At 51.6% G+C, this 19,667-nt stretch overlaps 1 protein-coding gene across 1 annotated transcript in view; it reads left to right on the top strand.

Moving 5' to 3' along the window:
* Positions 1-19,667, top strand: part of PRR12 (proline rich 12) — a 43,847-nt gene that overhangs the window by 475 nt on the left and 23,705 nt on the right. The window contains exons 2-4 of the mRNA XM_083708923.1: positions 9,866-9,978; positions 12,272-12,433; positions 13,986-17,464. Coding sequence (XP_083565049.1) covers positions 9,866-9,978; positions 12,272-12,433; positions 13,986-17,464 — 3,754 coding nt within the window. The remainder of the gene's footprint in view (positions 1-9,865; positions 9,979-12,271; positions 12,434-13,985; positions 17,465-19,667) is intronic.

Genomic DNA, 19,667 nt, shown 5'->3' with positions numbered 1-19,667 from the left:
GTGTGCGCTTTCTGCCCCCCCCGAAGGTATTTTGGGGGGACCTTCCTCGCGTCGGGAGGGTTGCCTTGTGCAAAGTGGGGGGAGGGAGGGAGGGAGAGAAGAGGCCTCTAGGCCATGCAGAGGAATGGGGGAGCCACTGAGGCGCACGGCTCCCCGCGGCGGCGGTTGGAAGTGGGGGGGGGGTGTTTTACACGCGAACGGGTGTGCAAAGGGTAAGGGGGTGCAAGGGAAGGTGAGGATCCTCGGGCTTCCCCCATCTCCCCCCGTGCAAGGCAACCCGGCAACCTCTGCAGGGAGAAACTGTGCTCGGTTCTATGCAGGTGAGAGAGGAGCAGAAAAGGCGCTGTGTGGTGGGGCTTTTTTGGGGGGGGGGGCGTCCTCTGCTTCCTTGCCCCTAGGGATACACACGCTGAGAGGTGTCCGGTGGGGGACACTCCTTATCGCCTTCCATGATGCTGGCGTTGCATCCCCTGGATTTCCTTCATGCGATGCAAGAAGCTTTTGCAACTCCCACCTACATCCGTGTTTGGGGGGGGGGGCAGGGAACGTGGCCCTGGGAAAATCAGCCCTCCTTGGAGAATTTTTCTCCTTTGCTCGGAGGACTGTGCAGAACTGATCTCCCTCCTGCCTTTCAGAAGGCTTTGCATTTGGGGACCTCTTTCCACATTTCAGCATTCTTTGCACCAGAAGAGAAATCCAGAGTCAGGGCCTCTGGCAAAGTGGGAGAAACTCCCTTTCTTTTATTCACATGGTGACATGTATGTACCCCCTTGTGCAGTGTTGAGGGTGGTTCAGAGTGAGGTACCTTTGAATTTGTGTGTGGATATCTGGTGTTGGAAGTTGTGGAATATAGGCGAAGCCCTTTGGTTGGGGGGTGGAGACGAAGATATAGAGGTGTTTGTAAAAGGCTTGGGGAGCTATGCTCTAAATGAAGGAAGGAAGTACAGGACATTGGGAACCCCCTATGTTTCCAGGGACTTCCCTGTGAAATAAGGCTCTGATGGGGGGGGGGGCAAAGATCCTGTGACCCTCTTTATGCTGTGCTTCTTAACTGGGACACATTATCATCTATGTGGTTTATGCCTGTGATGGCATCATTCAGCCGTAGAAGAGAGCCACAAAAGGGGGGAGTTGGCCACCTGAATCTCTGAGACCTAGTGGAGGAGGGTGGAGGCCTTTGAATCTTCAAACTTTAGATCTCTGGCGATTTGTTCCTGGGAATGCTTCTTAGGAATGAAAATAACTTGTGGGGGAGTTCCACCAAGTACAGATCTGACCTACCCCATTTACTAAGAAAAGTGGGAGAAGATTGGCTACACAAATCCCCATCCCCATTGATACAAGACACATCCCACGTGCTCTCTCAGAGAGAAATACAATAGCCCTGCCCCCTCCCTTTTGAAGAACCCAGTTATTTGGATCCTTATACCCTTTCATGCCTCTGCTCTGACAAATTAGGGCAGGCTCCCTGCAGATGTTTTGGACAATACAACTCGGACTGGCTGGGGCTGATGGGAGTTGTAGTCCAAAACACCTGGAGGGCACCAGGTTGATGAAGACTGTATTAGGCCTTGCTGCCTGCTAGGAGAACCCAAGAATGCTGATTCCAATAATTCCTGCTCTCTTTCTGTAAGGAGTCCTGTATCCCTAATCCGCCTCTCCTCTAAAGAACCTAGCAAGAGTGGAATGGTCTTTCCTCCCTTCCAGTAAGCGGGAAGGGTCATAGCTCACCTGCTTTGTATATGGATGGTCCCAGATTCAATCCCCAGCATCTCCAGGTAGCACTTTGTGGGAGAGACCCAATGTCTGAAAGGCCAGAGAGCCACCGCTGGTCCATGTACACAACACTGAGATGGGTGGACCTAACAGGCTGTCTCGGAATAAGGCAGCTTTCTATGTCCCAATTTTCTTTCTCATTTCCCACAACATTCAGGAGTTCCACCTCTCTCTTTTTTGCACCAGAGGCCAGTTTGCTTCTTCTTCATCCCCTTTCCCAGTAGTGCTTTTACAGGTAAGGAGTGCAGAAGGATGGCGTGTTGTGCCGTGTTACTTCCACACATCTTGTGCTAACTGTTTGAGGCAGCCCTCGTGCTTGTTAGCCTTTGATAAGAAAGTGGCAATCTGAGATTTCATTTAAATGTGACACTGGCCACAAGAAGTGCTTAACCCATATAAACATTCCCTGAGGCCGCCATCCATCTCGTATAAATGCACTTACTGCGTGTGCTGCCACACATGGGCAGAGCGCTAGTGTAGCAGTGGTCCACGCAGGTGCGTTGCTGGAATGCTTGTGCTGCTGGAACTTGTGTGTGCCAGCACATGCACACTTAAATGTGCATACTTGTGTCCAGTGTGCATTATGGATTTCCCTTGCAGCAAGTGAAGGATCATGGGAGAGGCAAGGTGGTGGGGCCCAGAATCCCTGGCTTCCCTTGAAGTATATGGTCCAGTGCTTTAAGAATAGGGGATTTTCAGAGGCAGCGCTCTAGAGTTTTCTGGGAAGGGGAACTGGGGTCAAGTGAAGGTGGAGAAATGAGGTATCAGATTCCAGACAAGCCACCTCAAAGATTCTTAGTGGGGCACTGCTCCAGTGTTTATTTGCAGGGGTCATGGCTTTAGACATGTACGTATGTATATATACATTAATCTGAAATGGGCCAAGGAGCAGAGTGAGACCACCTGGGCACAGATTGTCTCCAATGTACAATGTGCATGCAGACATACAGGCAGCAAATCAGGAGGCTACATTTATTACCTTTCACATTTATTGTTGCATTATCTACCCCAAAGGAGCCATCCTCTGGTGCGTACAAGCTTTTGGCTTCTCCTCAGCTTGTCTCCCTGAAGAACCCTCTTCCTCCTTTTTTTCTCCTCCTGCCCCTTGGATGAGGGCTGCTGAGGGATGAACTATATTTATTGTGCAGTTCAGTTACATTTGGGGAACATTGGAACAGTTGTGTTTGTGGCTTAAGGTGGGGGGGGGGCTCATCATCAGTATGTCAAAACATGGATAATTCTTGGCCTTTCTTACTTACTGCTGTCTTGGTGGGGGTGACCTTTTAGAAGCTGATTGGGATCACCTTCATTTCCTTTTGAAAGCACAGGTATGTATTTGGTACTGGGCATGGGACAGCAGCTTCTGCCCCTGCTGCAAGGTGCATGTGTGTGTACACAGAATACATTTCAGTCAAGTCTCTGTTCCCTTTGCTCCCAGTGCAGTAGGACTTTACCTGTCTGAGGCTAGCAACCAGAGTTTCCAGGTTGGAGGGCATGTTTTCTAGGTAGTCTTGAGGCCCTGGATTTCTCTCTTTGCCTTTGGGCCTGAGGTGAGTTGGTTCTGTGTCTGCGAATGATTTTGAGGCAGTCTTGAAAATAAATCTGTAAAAGTTGCTCGCCCAGTAAGTTTGTATTATCTGCCAGCCTGCATGCACAATCTTTGATGTCAGGCTCATCAGTAGTCTTAAGTGGAAAGTGCTCTTTTTCCAGTTGACAGAGGCTTTCTGGCCTTCCTTAGGAATCACAAGCAACCTAGACCAGTGGCTGTTTAGCGGCCTGTTTGGAGGCAGCAAGAGGCTGAGTTGGTGTGGTGGGCAAACTTTTTTGCCGGAGGAATCAAGCCTATAACATCCATTGCTTTGTTTCCTAGTGGAGCTTTGTACTTTGGTCTGTTGAGTCCCCCTCATTCGTAACTTAAGTTTTTGACGTGTTTCTCTGAGACTTAATTTCCACCTCACACCCAAACCTGCTTCTGGAACTCTGCATCTGACCTTAAAAAGCTCACACTCTCCTTTGCAGGTTTGTGATGCTCTTATGTCACAAGGCAGTGATACTGAGTGTGTAGGCTTTGGCTTTGGGGTGTGCTTCCTGTAGATGTTTCAGCCTGCAAGGTGAGTGCTCCTTCTTTCGTAAATTACGCTTTGACTACCGTGCGTGCACCTGAGTGTTATATATTCTGTCTCATAGCGTGATGACTGTGTCACCACCACACAAACCCGCAACAGATAAAGTTAGTGTGCTTTCTAATACAGTTGTGTGTGACGTTCATCTAGAGAGTACCCCACTGCTGGGACTTGTGTGCCATACGTTTATTTTTAAAACGTTCTCCGAGGCAATTCAGATTTTCTGTTAAGAAAAGCGGAGTTTGAAAACTTGCATAAATGATGCAGATTTGCATGTGTTTTGCTTATTTTGCCTAATTTGTGCAGCTTCAGATAAGGAGAAAGGCGAAGGAGCTACTAGGCAGGCTGCCCAAGCACAGAGATCCAACTGTACCAGCTTTGGAGACTTCGCTAGGTGCTGAAACCCATCTTTGCATCATCATTACGGGACAGATGTTTCTCAGGAGACTGTGCCCAGCACACAATATTAAATACTCTGTTTGCACAGTAGTGCATACTGTTCACAGCTCTTGTCCGCTGCCAGCTTGTATTCCTGCACTTGGGAATACTAGAAAGCTGTGTGGTGTGTTTATATCAGGGGTCAGCAAGCTTTCTCAGCAGGGGGCCAGTCCACTGTCCCTTAGACCTTGTGGGGGGCTGGACTATATTTTGGAAAAAAATAATAATGAATGAATTCCTATGCCCCACAAATAACCCAGAGATGCATTTTAAATAAAAACACACATTCTACTCATGTAAAAACACCAGGCAGGCCCCCACAAATAACCCAGAGATGCATTTTAAATAAAAAGACATATTCTACTCATGTAAAAACATGCTGATTCCCAGACTGTCAGCAGGCCGGATTTAGAAGGCGATTGGGCCAGATCCGGCCCCCGGGCCTTAGTTTTCCTACCCATGGTTTATATCCTGCCACATATGGATTGTTGGACTGGCAATCTCTTGATGTTACCCTTGAACTTGCAGCACTGCATGCACATTTGTGTTTGCCCTCCCTGAGATGCATCCTACCATAACTTAATTCCGTTCCCCACCGTCTCCGCTTCCTGTGTCCATGGCTTGCTTATTCCTGTGCATCATTTTGCATGGATCACACACCTTGTTCTGCAGGCATTTGAACACAATTAACCAATAGCTGTTGGATTTGTGGCTGCACCTGCAAGACCTGCATTTAGGGAGTCCACTTGCAGGCTGCACTCATGGATTGTAATACAAAAGTTCTGCAAGTAGAACATTGGGCCAGTTGTCCTTTCAGTTATGTTGTGGGTGCTTTTTGTGCAATGCATTTTCACCTGCAATGATTGTATTTGCGTATCATGTAGCTTCTGTGGAGGAACTAAGTGGTTGGGACAATGATGCATGTGTTTCTGTACAGTTGCATCTACAAAACCTTATGGCTATCATTGGGCTCCAGAGCTCTTAAGTGCACGTTCCATTAGCTTACATGGAATCCTGCATGTATGTGTGTTTCTCAAAAACTGCAAGTTTCTAGTTCTCATGGGGCTAGGGATTATTTGAAGAAAGCTCAAGTTCATTCCTTTCCTTGGGGGGGAAATCCTGCAATCTTTCTTTGCCAGCCACCTTCCTCTGTTCCTCTTTCCTTCCACCTTATTTGTTGTTCCTCCACACACACGCATACCATATTAAGAAAGACAGGGTGGCAAAGCATGCTCATTTGTAACCTTTTATTTGCTGTCAAAATTTTCAGGTGCACACTTCTGCAGGTGCCTGGCTGCATCCTGGTGGGGAATACCCCACCTTTGCTGTTCCTCCTTTCCCCACTGAACAGCTGAACATGCATCTTAGGCTCCAATCACATGTCGTGTATTCTCAAATAATTCCTTACAAACCCTCAATAACCACAACTCCCACCTGTATGATGCTGGAAGCAATCCCTGTAGAAACGTTGCCCCGCAAGAGAGGAAGAAATCTTGGTAGTATTCTAGGTTGTGGTTTCCTGGAAAGCGGGGGGTGGTGTCCAACTCTGATAGGTGGTGGTGTGTTTTTTTAAGTAAACAATCCAGGAGTAGGGATATCTATTTCACTTTAAACTGTAGTCTATATTATTCTCCTTCCTAACTTCAGCTTCTCTGTATTAGAAGTGAAGAGAACGGTATTTAACAGTTTCAACTAGTGTTGTTTGTGTGAACATGGTGCTTGCATTTAATGCTAATGATATTTTACTACTGTTCTGCATTTCTTGCAATAAAACAGGGGCTACATTTAAAGCAATATCATACCACTTTATTAACAGATCTTGCTTCTCCCAAAAGAATCCTAGGAACTGTAGCCTGTTACAAACTCTGAGAGCTTTTTAGGGGACTCTTATTCTCTTCACAGAGCTGCGGTTTTTAGTGTGATTTAACAGTAAGCCTCCCAATGTAAGGCAGGCATAGGCAAACTCCTGCCCTCCAGTTGTTTTGAGACTAAATTCCCATCATCGCTGACCACTGGTCCTGTTAGGCAGGGATGATGGGAATTGTAATTCCAAAACATCTGGAGGGCCAGAGTTTGTCTCTGCCTGCTGTAAGGGAAATAAGAGTCTCCTAACAACTCTCAGAGCCCTTAACAAACTACAGTTCCCAGGATTCTTTGGGGCAAGCCTTGGCAATTTTAAGTGGTATGATACTGCTTTGAATGTATAGTGCAAGTGGGTCCAGGGTTAGGTTTGTAGCCCTCTGCCACAAAGGATTTGTCCGTAACGTCATTCATCATCCTCAAGCTACTCTGGCAAACGGGTCACTCGTCTTCCTCAGTTACAGGTGAGGGAAACTGTTGCTCAATAAACAAGACCCACTGACTTGCTCAGCATCCTCTCATAGCTCCAAGAGGTCCAGTGGTTTATCAGCTGTTGCTTATGTCATCCTTGAGTTTTTTGGAAGGGTGCAACCTCTTTCCTTCTGCCAGGAGCTGTGTAGCTTATTAGTGGCAGGCCTTGTAGGCAAGATCCAGTGTCCTGAGCAGGGAGAGGGCTAGGATAGGTGGTGTTTGGGCCTGGGGGGGGGGGCTGAACTCAAGTGTTGACCCATGTTTTGTGTTTATTGTGTGGCCTCGGAAAAGTCACACACTCTCAGACTCAATCCCCGGGCTCTGTGCAGTGGGAACATCAGTGGCCTGCCTAACTGGATTGTTGTGAGACAGTGGCCTGCCTAATTGGATTGTTGTGAGAGTGAATTTAACAGAGGTCGTAAAGCACTCCTGCAAATTAAAAGTGTTACTATACTGCAACTGAAAATGGTATAGAGCAAAATTACATCCTTCTGCAGACACCCGAACGGAGCATGTCTCGCATGTGTGGATCCAATCATCTGAATCTTTCTGCCTAGTTACTAGAGTTCACTGGTGGTATATGCATTTGCTTTGCCATCTCTGCCAAAAGGGCTTTCCCCATCAGCTACTGTCTGCTTAAGTGAGGAATCTGCGCTTAGTGCAGAATTGGGAGAGTTCTCTGTTCTGTGCTAACCGTCACCGAGGGAGGCTTGATTTCTATTCGCCATGACGGCTGTGCTCTTACCTCCACAGTTGGAGGCAGCAGTGTCTCTGAACACCAGTTGCTGGAAATCTTAAGAGGGTAGGTTGCTCTTGTGCCCAAACCTTCCTTGCTGCTTCTCTCCAGGCAACTATTCGGCCCCTGTAGGAACAGGACGATGGACTAGACGGGCCACTGGCCTGATCTGGCAAGCTTTGTTTACGTTTGTGCGCGTCTATCTCTTTCTCTGCCTCGGGATGGTTTTCCATTCAGCTGTTGACACAGTGCTCTGTAGCAAGCGAGACAGTGAGGAGGGTGAATGAAAGACTCTCTTATTTCCTGTTTCCTGTAACCCTTCGCAGAATGGCCCTCTTGTGGTTGCTACTGTGCAGTCCATCCCTTGGCTGCAGGCAGGCATGCTGTGTGCAAAGGGGGGTTTGCCTGCTTTCACGGCCAGCCGCCTCCTTCCTTGCCCTCCCTGCCTTGCTTTCGCATTGCAACCTCTGTAGCTCCCTCGCAGCAGGTAGCAGGTAGCTGCATTCCTGAGACAGGCGCGTTTGCTGCTGCTACCAAGATCACTCGTACCACCTGGATTCCTCCCTGCAAAGAGGGGTGCACACCCCACGTGGCTTCTCCTGTCCCAAAGCTGTGCTTGCGTTTCCTGCACGGCACGTGCATAATTGTGCGTGTGTGTCGAGGCATGTGCCACAGAAAATAAGTAACGGTGGCAGGTTGGTTTGGCGCTGGGAGGAGGGGAGTGGCAGCGTTGTACATAATTAGGCACATGAAGTGTTTCCCAAAGGGAGTGCGGAAAGAGAGAGAGCATGGCCTGGGCGTTGTGTTCAGAAAGCTGGGAGAGTGGCGGGTGTTTCTGTGAAGGAATATCTCCCCCCCCCCCCCATAAATCTTGGCAAACCTGTGTGACGTACCAGGCCCTTCTGGCACATTATTTACTGCCCCAAGTGAATAGCTGCCTGCGGTTTAGGGTGCGGTGCTGTACCCTCTTAACCCCATTCACTTCAGTGGGACTTGCTTTGGAGTAGCCTGTACAGTGGTACCTCGGTTTAAGAACTTAATTCGTTCCAGAGGTCTGTTCTTAACCTGAAACTGTTTTTAACCTGAGACACCACTTTAGCTAATGGGGCCTCCCATGCTGACGCCACGCGATTTCTGTTCTCATCCTGAAGCAAAGTTCTTAACCCAAGGTACTATTTCTGGGTTAGCAGAGTCTATAACCTGAAGCATCTGTAACCGGAGGTACCACTTTATAGGATTAAATTGTAAGTGTGTTAAATCCAAGTGGCTTGGAGCTCTAGCACCTGTGATTTCCGATAAGAGCAGCCGAACTGTCAACTGGGCACATATATTTGGGGTGGGGGCAATGGGAGAGTATTGACTTTTTCTTTTCTTTTTTCTTTTAAAGGGGTGGTAAAATCCAGTGGTCTAGAGCAGGTGCTTAAGAGGCAGGGCCTGGGAAAGGGGATTTTTGCGGCTTAGAGCAGGGAGCTGGAAGCTCTCAGTTTTCTTTTGAGCTCTCAGTTTTCTTGACCTGGTCATTTTTTTTAAGAGTACATGTGTGAGAGAATATTTCTACAAATCATCCAAGGCAGAAATGTGTGTATGTGTGTGAAGAGAAGAAGAATTTCAGGTAAAGGACAAGAGTCAGCAGCATCAGGAGCAGGGCTGAACTGGCTGGGTTGCAGATAAGGAAAGAGAGAGAGAGATCTCAGCAGCACCTACAGCTGAGGAAGGAGGTCAGGAATGAGGGGCGTTCTTCTGCAAGCTGCGTTTGCTGCGTTTTGGCCGCTGGGCTATACAGCTGCGTCTTCCTGGGCAAGGCAGGGGAGAGGAAGGGATTCGGGTCACATGCAGAGGCTGTGGGAAACCAGGAGGTGGGGACTACATTTCCCATCATGCATCACTGGTTACACATTCCAGTCTTTTTCCCTGTCTATGTGAGTTGCTAATGAAAGAGGATGGAGTGTGGGGAGGGGGTGTATGCTTGGGGTGGGGGGAGGAGGTGCCTTGATCTTTTCCCCAAGCATCTAAACAAGGCAAGGCGAAACCTTCTCCTGGTTCCTGTGGTGTTTCAGTATTAACTGTGTGGCACTTTTGAACGTGCAGCGTGTTTTGGCTTAATGTAATTATTTCGTTCCTCTCGAATGAGGGCACTGGTGTGCCCATTTAATGGGTGAGGAGCTCACGCCCATGGCTGCGCAATGTCACCTAGAAAGTTAATAGCCAAGAAGGGTTCTGAACTCTAGAGCGCATGTGCTAGACCCCACAATTCTGTGCACTCGAAATTAAAGAATCCAGTATAATTGGGTTCCTTGACCTCAGCCACTACCAGACTTTCCGCTGATAAGCTTTGCATGAAACCTTTTGTGCATATAATCAGGACGTCCAAACTGCGTGAAGTGTGTCAAATAATCTCAGCCACATTCCCAGAGAAGTTGCCAAGTCTGACCAAGTCTTTTCTGTGTGTCTTGTCCTTCAGCCTGGTGTACGGTGGATCCCGGAGCTCACACCCAGACACGGATATCTTACACCGCCAAGCGTACGCCACCCCCCATCCTCTGCAGGGCTACGCCACAAACCACCACCCGGCAGGTACTGTGGTTCTGTTTCTCTCTCTCCATTGGTGTTTCTCTTTATACACATGTGTTTTAACCAAGCCTCCCCTTCCTTCCTCCTCTCCCCTCTAGCTGTGCGCTTGTCCTTCTCGTGCAAGTGTGAATGGCTGTCATGCCTACGTTCTCTTCCCCTGGTTCACCTTGACTGCACTCCTTTTGCCCTACGCTTTCAGGGTGATACTACAGGTTACAGTGATGCAGCCAGTGGTACTTCTGAAATGCAGTTGCTGCGAACCACAAGAGAGTAGGGTGCTCCTGAACTCAAGTCCTGTTTGCGGGCTTCCCACAGGCATCTGGTTGGCTGCTCTTGAGAGCAGGGTGCTGAATTAGATGAGTCAGATCCAGAAGGGCTCTTCCTCTTACAGCATTTTTTTAGATGTGCTTAGCGCGCAGGACGTTCTCTTTTAACCCAAAGCAGAGGATGAGAATCCAGATCAGAACTATGGCCTGGGAGAAAGGGGATCGAATCCTTTTCTCCATGCCCTTTCCCTGCCTCTCCGCCCAAAGCTATTAATTTTCTAGAACAAATAAACCACACTTCTCTTTCCCAGTCCCCACTGCTGTTGACTTCGATCAAGAAGTACCGTATTTTTCCGTGTATAACACCTCCCCATTTATAAGACGACTCCTGTTTTTGGGGACCACAGCAAAAATGGGGGGGAGATTGCCCAGAGTTGTTAAGGTTTTTTTTTTTTGGGGGGGGGGAGTGCCACGGCCACCAATCATCAGCACACTAACCACCGAAAGCCCATCTGCCCACTTGACGCAACCACAGCCAATTGCACGCACGACTCGCCGCTGTCGTAAATAGACCGCCCAGTTGCCAAAGCCAATCATCAGCAGGCCTTGCCGCAGCAACCAATCACACGCCCAGTTGCCGCTGCCAATCTCCTGCTGGCTGCTGCCACCAATTGCCCGTCCCCCCTGTCCGTGTATAAGATGACCCACAATTTTTGCCTGTTATTTCTAAGGAAAAAATATCGTCTTGTACACGGAAAAATACAGTAACGTGCCTGTGCTCAGCACACAAAAAGAAACAGTCTGGCCAATGTAAATTATAATTTGGCCCTCAGTTTATGGGTTTCCACCAGAGCCAGTTTTCTGGCCTTCCAGCCCGTCAGTTTTGTCTCAGTTCCTCATTTGTCCTTCATTTCCTGCTTTTTCTGACTTCTCCCCTCTCCCTTAGCAGCCACCTGTCTAGCTGTCTATAACTTCTCATTTCTCCCCCTTCTGTCTGTGCATGCCTTGCTCTTGGCTGAGTCTCCCCTTTGCCACCAAAACAAACAAACTAAAAAAAACCCACCCCCAACCCTCTGTGGTTGGTGTGTCTTCTAATGGTACCAACGTTTCTTCATCCTTTTGCTGTTCTGTACCACTGTGTGTCTCAAGGCTCTCCTGTCTGTTCAAAGTGGTGCTCCTCTTCCTGCCTGGTGCTTCAGGGGATTCGGCACTTCAGGCCCAGAGACCAACTGCGGCCCTCAAAACTCTCTTCAGACCACACCCCTGTCCCCTGACCCACACTCTTCACTAGCTTGCCTTCATACGCAGAAAGGTTTTGCCCTACTGGAAAATGTCATTGAACTTTGATAGTGTCTTGTGTTTCCTGGATGGAAGACAGAGAGGGGCATGGATAGAAACTAGCCTACAGTACAAAGATAAAATCCACATTTTATTTACAAGGATTTAATTTACCAAGATAAAATTTACATGGACTGAAAATTAAAGAGGATGGGACAGGAAAAATCTTGGACAAAGTGGGCTGTGCAGTTAAGAAGTAAAAGGGAAAACATCTAAAGAAAGCGAACTATTAGGTTTTCATACACTCAGAAAGAAGGAAAGGAAATTTATTTTAGAAATAATTATTGATCTTTTGTGGATTGACAATCTGATGAGCAAACTCCTAGATATCTGAAGTGTTACAATATTGTACGTGCAGGAATTGGCAAATGGATAGCTGATGGCTAAAGAAAAGAAGTTAAAAATGACCAAAAAAATTGTAATATAAGGTTAATTTTGGAAAATTGAATTTATTTAAATTTGTGGTTGATTTGTTGAAATTTGGAAAATTAATGAAAATGTTTTGGCTTTTTTTACATTTGTTGCTCTGCCCAGATTTGCCTCTGGCTATACCTACCACTATCATGTGGCCCTTGGATTGTTGCCTTGGGTAGAAAAAGCCTCTCGACCTCGGATCTATCTTTTCTTTCTCACTGTATTTCGGCACCTGACCTCCTTTCTCTGTCTCCTTGATTCCGCCCCCCCTCCCCCAGGTCTCTCTGGCCTGTTCGAGACAGGGCTCCATCATGCCAGCAGTGCCACCCCGGACGCCTCTGTCATGAATCTCATCTCAGCGCTGGAGTCTCGGGCACCTCAGCCGGGCCCTTCTGCCTCTTCCCTGCTCTCCCAGTTCCGTACCCCCTCCTGGCAAACAGGTAACTTCCGTAGCACACCTTCCAGTGGCACAGAAAGGACAGGGGCCTTTTGCTCGTCGTGGGCTGGGCTGAGCTTTCACGAGAGGGCTTTTGTTGATGCACTGATATACAAAACACATAGTGGCTTTGTTTTACCTCCACTATCGGAGCACTATGCCTCTGAACACCAGTTACTGGGAATCACCAGTGGGCAGAGTGCTCTTGTGCTCATGTCCTGCTTGCAGGCTTCCTACAGGCATCTGGTTGGCCACTGTGAGAACAGGATGCTGGACTAGGTGGGCCATTGGCCTGGTCCAGCAGGACTCTTCTATCCTTATGTTCATATAAAGGTAAAGGGACCCCTGACCATTAGGTCCAGTCGTGGCTGACTCTGGGGTTGCGGCACTCATCTCACTTTATTGGCCGAGGGAGCCAGCATACATGTGACCGGGTCATGTGGCCAGCATGACTAAGCCACTTCTGGCCAACCAGAGCAGTGCACGGAAACGCCGTTTACCTTCCCACCGGACCGGTACCTATTTATCTACTTGCACTTTGACGTGCTTTCGAACTGCTAGGTTGGCAGGAGCAAGGACCGAGCAACGGGAGCTCACCCCGTTGCGGGGATTCGCACCACCGACCTTCTGATTGGCAAGTCCTAGGCTCTGTGGTTTAACCCACAATGCCACCCATGTCCCTTATATGTTCATATAACACCAGTCTTAAAGGATCTGCATTGGCTCCCAGTATGTTTCCGAGCACAATTCAAAGTGTTGGTGTTGACCTTTAAAGCCCTAAACGGCTTTGGCTCTGCATACCTGAAGGGGTGACTCCACCCCCATTGTTCAGCCCGGACACCGAGATCCAGCTCCAAGGGCCTTTTGGTGGTTCCTTCTCTGCAAGAAGTGAGGTTACAGGGAACCAGGCAGAAGATTTCTGGGTGGTGGTGCCTGCCCCATGAAAAGCCCTCCCATCAGATGTCAAGGAGATAAACAGCTAGCTGACTTTTAGAAGACATCTGAAGGCAGTCCGGTATAGGGAGGTTTTTTAATGTTTGATGCTTTATTGTGTTTTTATATGTGTTGGAAGTAACCCAAGAGTGGCTAGGGTAACCCAGTCAGATGGGAGATGGGTGGCATATTAACAACAACAACCTCTGATGGGAGGGACCAGGTGGTAGAGTGTCATCTCTTGAGCAGGGGTCGCCTGTAGCATTGGGTCATGACTCTTGATCCCATCTTCCCAAGGCAAGGAGCCTTTCCCTTAATCTGTACCTGCTCCTGATCTTATCAGGAGCGAACATGGAAGCTTCTGCATGCAAATCACATGCTCTTATTGCTGAGCTGTATCCTGCATCGCAGAAACCCTGTCTCAACAATGAGGCGCAAGGTGAGCCTGCCTCAACATGTCTTTCAGGAGCGTGTTTTGTTGACTCTTTGGGCACAGCTTACTCCTCCTCTTGTGAGTAGGCCAAGCTCTGTGCCTTTACCCCCGCCTCCCGTGTAAGTGCCTTGCAAATCCTGCAGCTCTGTGCAGAGAAATCCAACTAACCCGATGCCTTTGTTTCTTGCAGCCATGCACACTCCAGCGCCCGCCGAGCTCTTCATCTCGGGGGCCCTCCCAGGCTCCGGCACCTTCCCCTCCTCGTCGGCACTCTCCGCTTACCAGCACCCAGCCTCCTTCAGCGGGCGCAGCTTCCCGGTCACTTCCTCGCTCACCCTGCAGGATGCCACCTTCAGCCCCACCTCCAATGGCCTCTTGTCCCCACATGACCCCCTGCTGCACATCAAGTCCTCCCAGCCCAGCGTCCCCTCCTCCCTCAGCTTTGACCGGCTGGGCAGTGCAGTGCTGGGCACGGGCTTGCCCTCCCAGAGCTCAGCGTACCGCAGTGCTCAAGAGTCTGCTTCCCGCCACCTGCCCTCCCAGTTCAACCTCCTGTCGTCCTCGCTGGGGCCCTCCGACCAGACATCCCAGCTGTACAACACCTCCGTCTTCTCCAGCTCTCCTGCCTCCTCCATTGACAGGGCCATCCCGCGCCAGGACAGTGTCATCAAGCATTACCAGAGGCCCTCCAGTGCCCAGCCCCAGCTGCCCGCCGCCCATTCCCTCCAGCACTACCTGAGCTGTGGGGGCAGCTACCAGCAGATGCCCCACCGTTCCAGTCTTTCGTGCAGCCCCTTGGGCGAGCAGTCGCCCGCCAGCAGCGAGGGCTCGCAGCAGCAGAAGACCTCCCAGGCCACGCGGCAAGAGCCTTCCCAAAGCTACCGCCCCATCATCCAGTCCCCCGGCTACTCTGGCACGGCCTCCTCTTCCAAGTCCAAGAGCTACTCAGCCTCCCGCCAGCCGCCACGCTCCACCGCCACGCCCAAGTGCCAAAGCAACTACAGCTCGTCCACTCCTAAGCCCAGCTCCGTCATCGCGAGCCAGTCGCAGGCCTATTCACCTGGGCAGCCCCAGAGCCTGCTCTCCATGAGCCAAACGCAGAGCTACTCAGTCAGCCAGCCGCAGAACCTGTCTTCAGTCAGCCAGGCCTCACAAGGCTTCAGCAGCAGCCAGGCCCAAGACCTCACAAGCGTGAGCAAGGCGCAGAGCTACTCAACGACAGGGCAGGCCCAGCAGGGCCAGGCCGGGCAGGGTGGGCAAGGGCTGCAGACATGTCAGAATCAGACTTACTCGCCAGAGCAGCTCCAGGGCCTGTCATACAGCGTCCAGGCCGAGCCTCATGTCTCCGTTAGCCAGACGCCGAGCTATGTGCCGGCGCACTCGCAGGGGATGCCCACGGCCAGCCCATCGCTGAGCTACAGCACCGGCCACTCGCCAGCCATGCCAGGGCACAGCCAGTCCATCGGCTACTCACACAGTCAGAGCCTCCCGGACTCGAGCCCTTCACAGATCATCCGACCCCTCCAGTCGCCCACCACAAACCGGCCCCAGAGCGTGGCATCGCCCGGGCAGTCTCAGAAGTACCTCACCTCCGTGCTGTCTCCTTCGTTCATGCAGCCGGCCCACACCCAGAGCTACCAGAGTTCCCAGGGAGGGCTGGAGAGGGCAGCGACCTACGGCAAATCCAAGACCGACTCGGACCTGCTGTCCTCGGAGCGGACGGAGGACGAGGAGTTCCTGATCCAGCACTTGCTGCAGTCGCAGAGCCCGCCCCGCGTGCCCCCCGAGGGCATGGTGGAGTGCGAGGAGAGGGCCGGAAAAGGGATGGGCTATGAGCTGAGCAAGACGGAGGAACGCTACCACCTGCAGAGCGTCATCCGGACCAACTCCAACCTGGACAACCAAGGCCTCGAGATGTCCCTGCAGGGCCTCAAGGACAAGAAGAAAGGGGAGCGGCAGAAGGAGTATTCACACACGCGCTCGACGCCAGAGTCCCTGGCCACCTCCGTGGTCCACTACAGCCACCAAACCGGCTCCATGGACTCCTACGGGCAGGAGATCAAGAAGTCAGTTGAGCAGCACCTCCAGGGAGGACATATGGACACGGGGGGCAAGGAGATATCGCAAGCACACTCGTACCTGCAGAAGACCCCGGAGCACGCCCCCCAGCCGCACCCCATGGAGCCTCACGGGATGATGCCCGGGCAGCAGGGGGGTGCTTTGATGTTGGACTCCCCTCCCGACCTGCCCCCGCTCTCCCTCTCGCAGCAGCAGCAACAGCAACAACAATCCCAGCTGCTCCAGTCGGTGCTCACTCACACACAGAGCCAGCTGCACTCGCGCGGGAAGGTGCGCACCCCGCTGGACGTCCACCTGATGGAGCCGCAGCGCATGCACCAGGCCGAGGCGCCCTCTCCGCAGCTCCAGATGCAGGCGCTGGAAGCCCACCTGCACCAGGCGCATGTGCGCTCGCAGAGCATGGAGGCGCAGCTGCTGGAGCCGCAGCAGTCGCCACAGCTCCAGGGCCAGCTGCAGCAGGAGAGGATGCAGTCGGAGGGCATGGAGGTGATGCCCCAAGGCAACCTTTCCCAGTCTCAGGAGATCCAGGATTTCCTGGAGCCCGAGCTGAGTCTGGAGTCCCACCTGGGGCAGAGTGGCTCGGTCCAGAACCAGCAGCACCTCCTCCCCGACGCCGGCCTGGACCCCGACTCCTCCCAGCAGGTCCCTCAGGGCCAGCTGGAGGGCAAGGACCAGTTTGAAAGCCCCAGCCCGCAGGGGGCCAAGCAGCGCTTTGTCCCCCTCACCTCCATCTGCTTCCCGGACTCTTTGCTGCAAGATGAGGACCGCAGCTTCTTCCCGGGCATGGAGGACATGTTCGGGCCTCCTCCTTGCGCCGGAGACGAGTTCCCCAAGCCGGACGACGGGACCCAAGGCATGGAGAGGGGAGAGAGCATGAAAGGTGGAGGCTACGACATGATGCAAGGGGGGCAAGGCTACCAGAGCTACTGCCAGTCAGAGAGCGGAGATGGGCAGCACTTAGGCCTGGACTCCGTCTCTGTGAAGCATGAGCTGCCTTCGACGGTCAACACAGAGCAGCTGGGCTTGATCCAGTCAGGGCAGCACGGGACGGCCCCCGTCTCGGAGTCCAAGTCTGGCCTGACGTCGCCCATCTTCTGCTCGTCCAAGCCCAAGAAGCTGCTGAAGACCTCGTCCTTCCACCTGCTCAAGAAGCGGGAGCCCCCCTTCCAGCCGCCCAAGAAGAACTACGCCCAGGAGTACGAGTTCGAAGACGACGAGGACAAGGAGGACGTCCCGGCCGACATCCGCCTCAACAGCCGCCGCCTGCCGGACCTGCTGCCGGACCTCATCTCCAGCTGCCGGACCAACCGCACCAGCCTCAGCCCCATGGGCGACATAGACTTCTGCCCGCCCAACAGCGGCCTCCTGGAAGGGCCCAAGCGCCGCGGCCGCAAGCCAACCAAGCCCAAGCGGGAGGGCCCGCCCCGACCCCGCGGGAGGCCCCGCATCCGGCCCCTGACTGAACCGCCCCATGGCGTGGCTCACGATGGCACCAAGAAGCCCCGTGGCCGGGGGAGAGGGAGGGGCAAGAAAGCCGGGGAGGAGGGGGTTGAGCCAGGAGCAGGCTTGGAGTCCCTCAAACCACTCAAGGTAAGCGGGGACTGGGAGGCAGCGGGGTTCATTTTTTAAGCGGCAGGGCTGGCGGCGGGGGTGGGAGGGCTGTGGCCCCTTTCTTTAGGAGGCTGGTTGGATTGGGACCCCCCACCTACCTCGGCTGAGGCTTTTGGGGGCTGCAATCCACCCAAAGCCCTGGGGGGTGGGACACAGCTTCCCCATCCCTGACTTGCAGTGGGAAAAGAATAATTTGAAAAATAAAGAGACCGGTTCTGAGACTAGGGCCGAAACGAGCTGTAGAGACGTGTGGTTTCTGGCTTCTGCAGAGTGGGCTTAGTGAGAGAACCCAGGGAGCTGCCTTAACACCAGCTGAAGCGTATTTGTGTTATCTGACCAGGGTCCTCGGGCAGAGAGTCTTTCCCATCACTTGCTGCCTGATCCCTTTTAACTGGAGATGCAAAGGACTGGTGCCGAGGCATTCTGCAGGCAGAGCAGGTGTTCTGGCGCTGAGCTGTGGCCCCAGCTCGTGTACAGGAAAGGGAGCAGGCAGACCTTTGAGGCTCCTGGTGTTGTTGGCTTTGGAGAGTCTGTCACAGGCAGTAAACTACTACTTGACTTGCCAAGCGCCGTTCATATGTACCTATAGTGGTGTGCTTGCTGCTGGAAATTGCTTATGCGCAATCCGGGCTCCATAGGGCTGCAGGAGTGTTTCAGCCTGCTTTCCAGGAAACACACCGGTGTCTGAACAGCTCCCATAGATACGTTGCACTGATGTCTGTACTTAACAACGCTCTCCGTGCAAACACTGGAGGGGTTTTCTGGGGGCAGGCACCATACCATGGGTACATGTGAAATGGCTCTCAGAATTCTCTTCTGTGTGGATTACAGTGGCGGCATATATGGAGCGGGTAGGTGAATTGTTGGCTGGAAGGATCCGTGAAAGTTTGATGGACATGGTACATATTTGCAGCCAGGTCTTTTTTCCATGTGTTGTTCAGTCAGGAGGGAGAACCTCAGTCCCGGGGCACTTGGCTGTGCTTGCTTTTTGCTTAGGGTTCCTGGCCTGTGGCCCAGAGAAGGTTGCCCCTAAGAGAATGCAGCCCATGGCCTGAAAAAGACCCCTCCCTCTATTGCACGCCAGCTTGTGAATACAGAAACCATTCAGATTCTGTGCTTAATGTTGTGGAAAGCAGCAAGTTGTTCAAAGTTGCAAGTCTTAACACATTTCACACTTTGAAGTGGTGACTCTAAAGGATGCTGCTCTCCTGTTCATTAAAAAAAAAAAGTAGAAGAGAGTGAATTTGGAGGCAGAAAGTGGCACACTCCTCCCTTCTTCTAAATCTGCCACCTAAAGTTCCTGTGCCACCCATAACCCTTGCCTTGCATATCTGTTTCAGCATCCAAAGCTCCTCCTTCTATTGAACAGCTTATTCTGTGCTCTTGCACTTACAGAATTTTGCATTAAGTTTGGCAAACGTCACGGAGGTTGCATTTTTACTCTGCAATCCAAGGCACACCTACATTGAACGCTGTGAGTGAGGCTTGCTTTGCGGTTAATTCGCACAGGATTATGCTGAATTAATCAGGGCTGTTGGGTCTTTTTTTCCCCTCTGCCCTCTTCATTATTCCCTTTGCTTATTTGTCCCCATCTCGGCTGTTATTGTTGCACAGAGAGGTTTGTGAAGATGCAAAAGGTACCAGATTGTGTCTTGGGCAGGGTTTGCCTTGGGTTGCATACACGCCTCCTCTCTATGGCCTGTTCTCCCATCCCCATGCTGGTTGGCTCTGGGTTTGAGGAGGGCCCTCTTTTTCTCCTACACCAGTGGAGCCCCTTGGCAGGCTTAGCTAGGGATGGCAATAGCCGTCTGGTAGAGGTCGTCTGGTAGCCACCATGTAAAGTTCCTACACTGAGATCACTCTGGGAAATTAAAATGACAGCACCTAGAACTCGTTCCACCCACCCTCAGGGCTTCCTGCCGCTCAAACGAAAAGGGAGATTTTGAGCAGCAAGCCCTTCCCAGGGCGCTGGTGCCAGGCCCGACAGCATGACTCCTAATATCCTGCACCTACTCCTTAATACCTTTCCTGTCTCTCCTGAAAACCATGTCACTGCCACTTCTTGAAAAACAGCCATGCAGCCAACACACCATGCACATTCAGAGGTGCACAGCATGGACATTTAGTAGCGTATTCTGATGGTAAAAATATTTGGGTCTTGTGCCCGTAAAAATTTCCTGTA

Source organism: Podarcis gaigeae, assembly GCF_964106915.1.
Source record: "Podarcis gaigeae genome assembly, chromosome: 13".
Taxonomy (NCBI): Eukaryota; Metazoa; Chordata; class Lepidosauria; order Squamata; family Lacertidae; genus Podarcis; species Podarcis gaigeae.
Note: the sequence above shows the minus strand (reverse complement) of the source record. Positions and strands in the feature narration are given on the sequence as shown.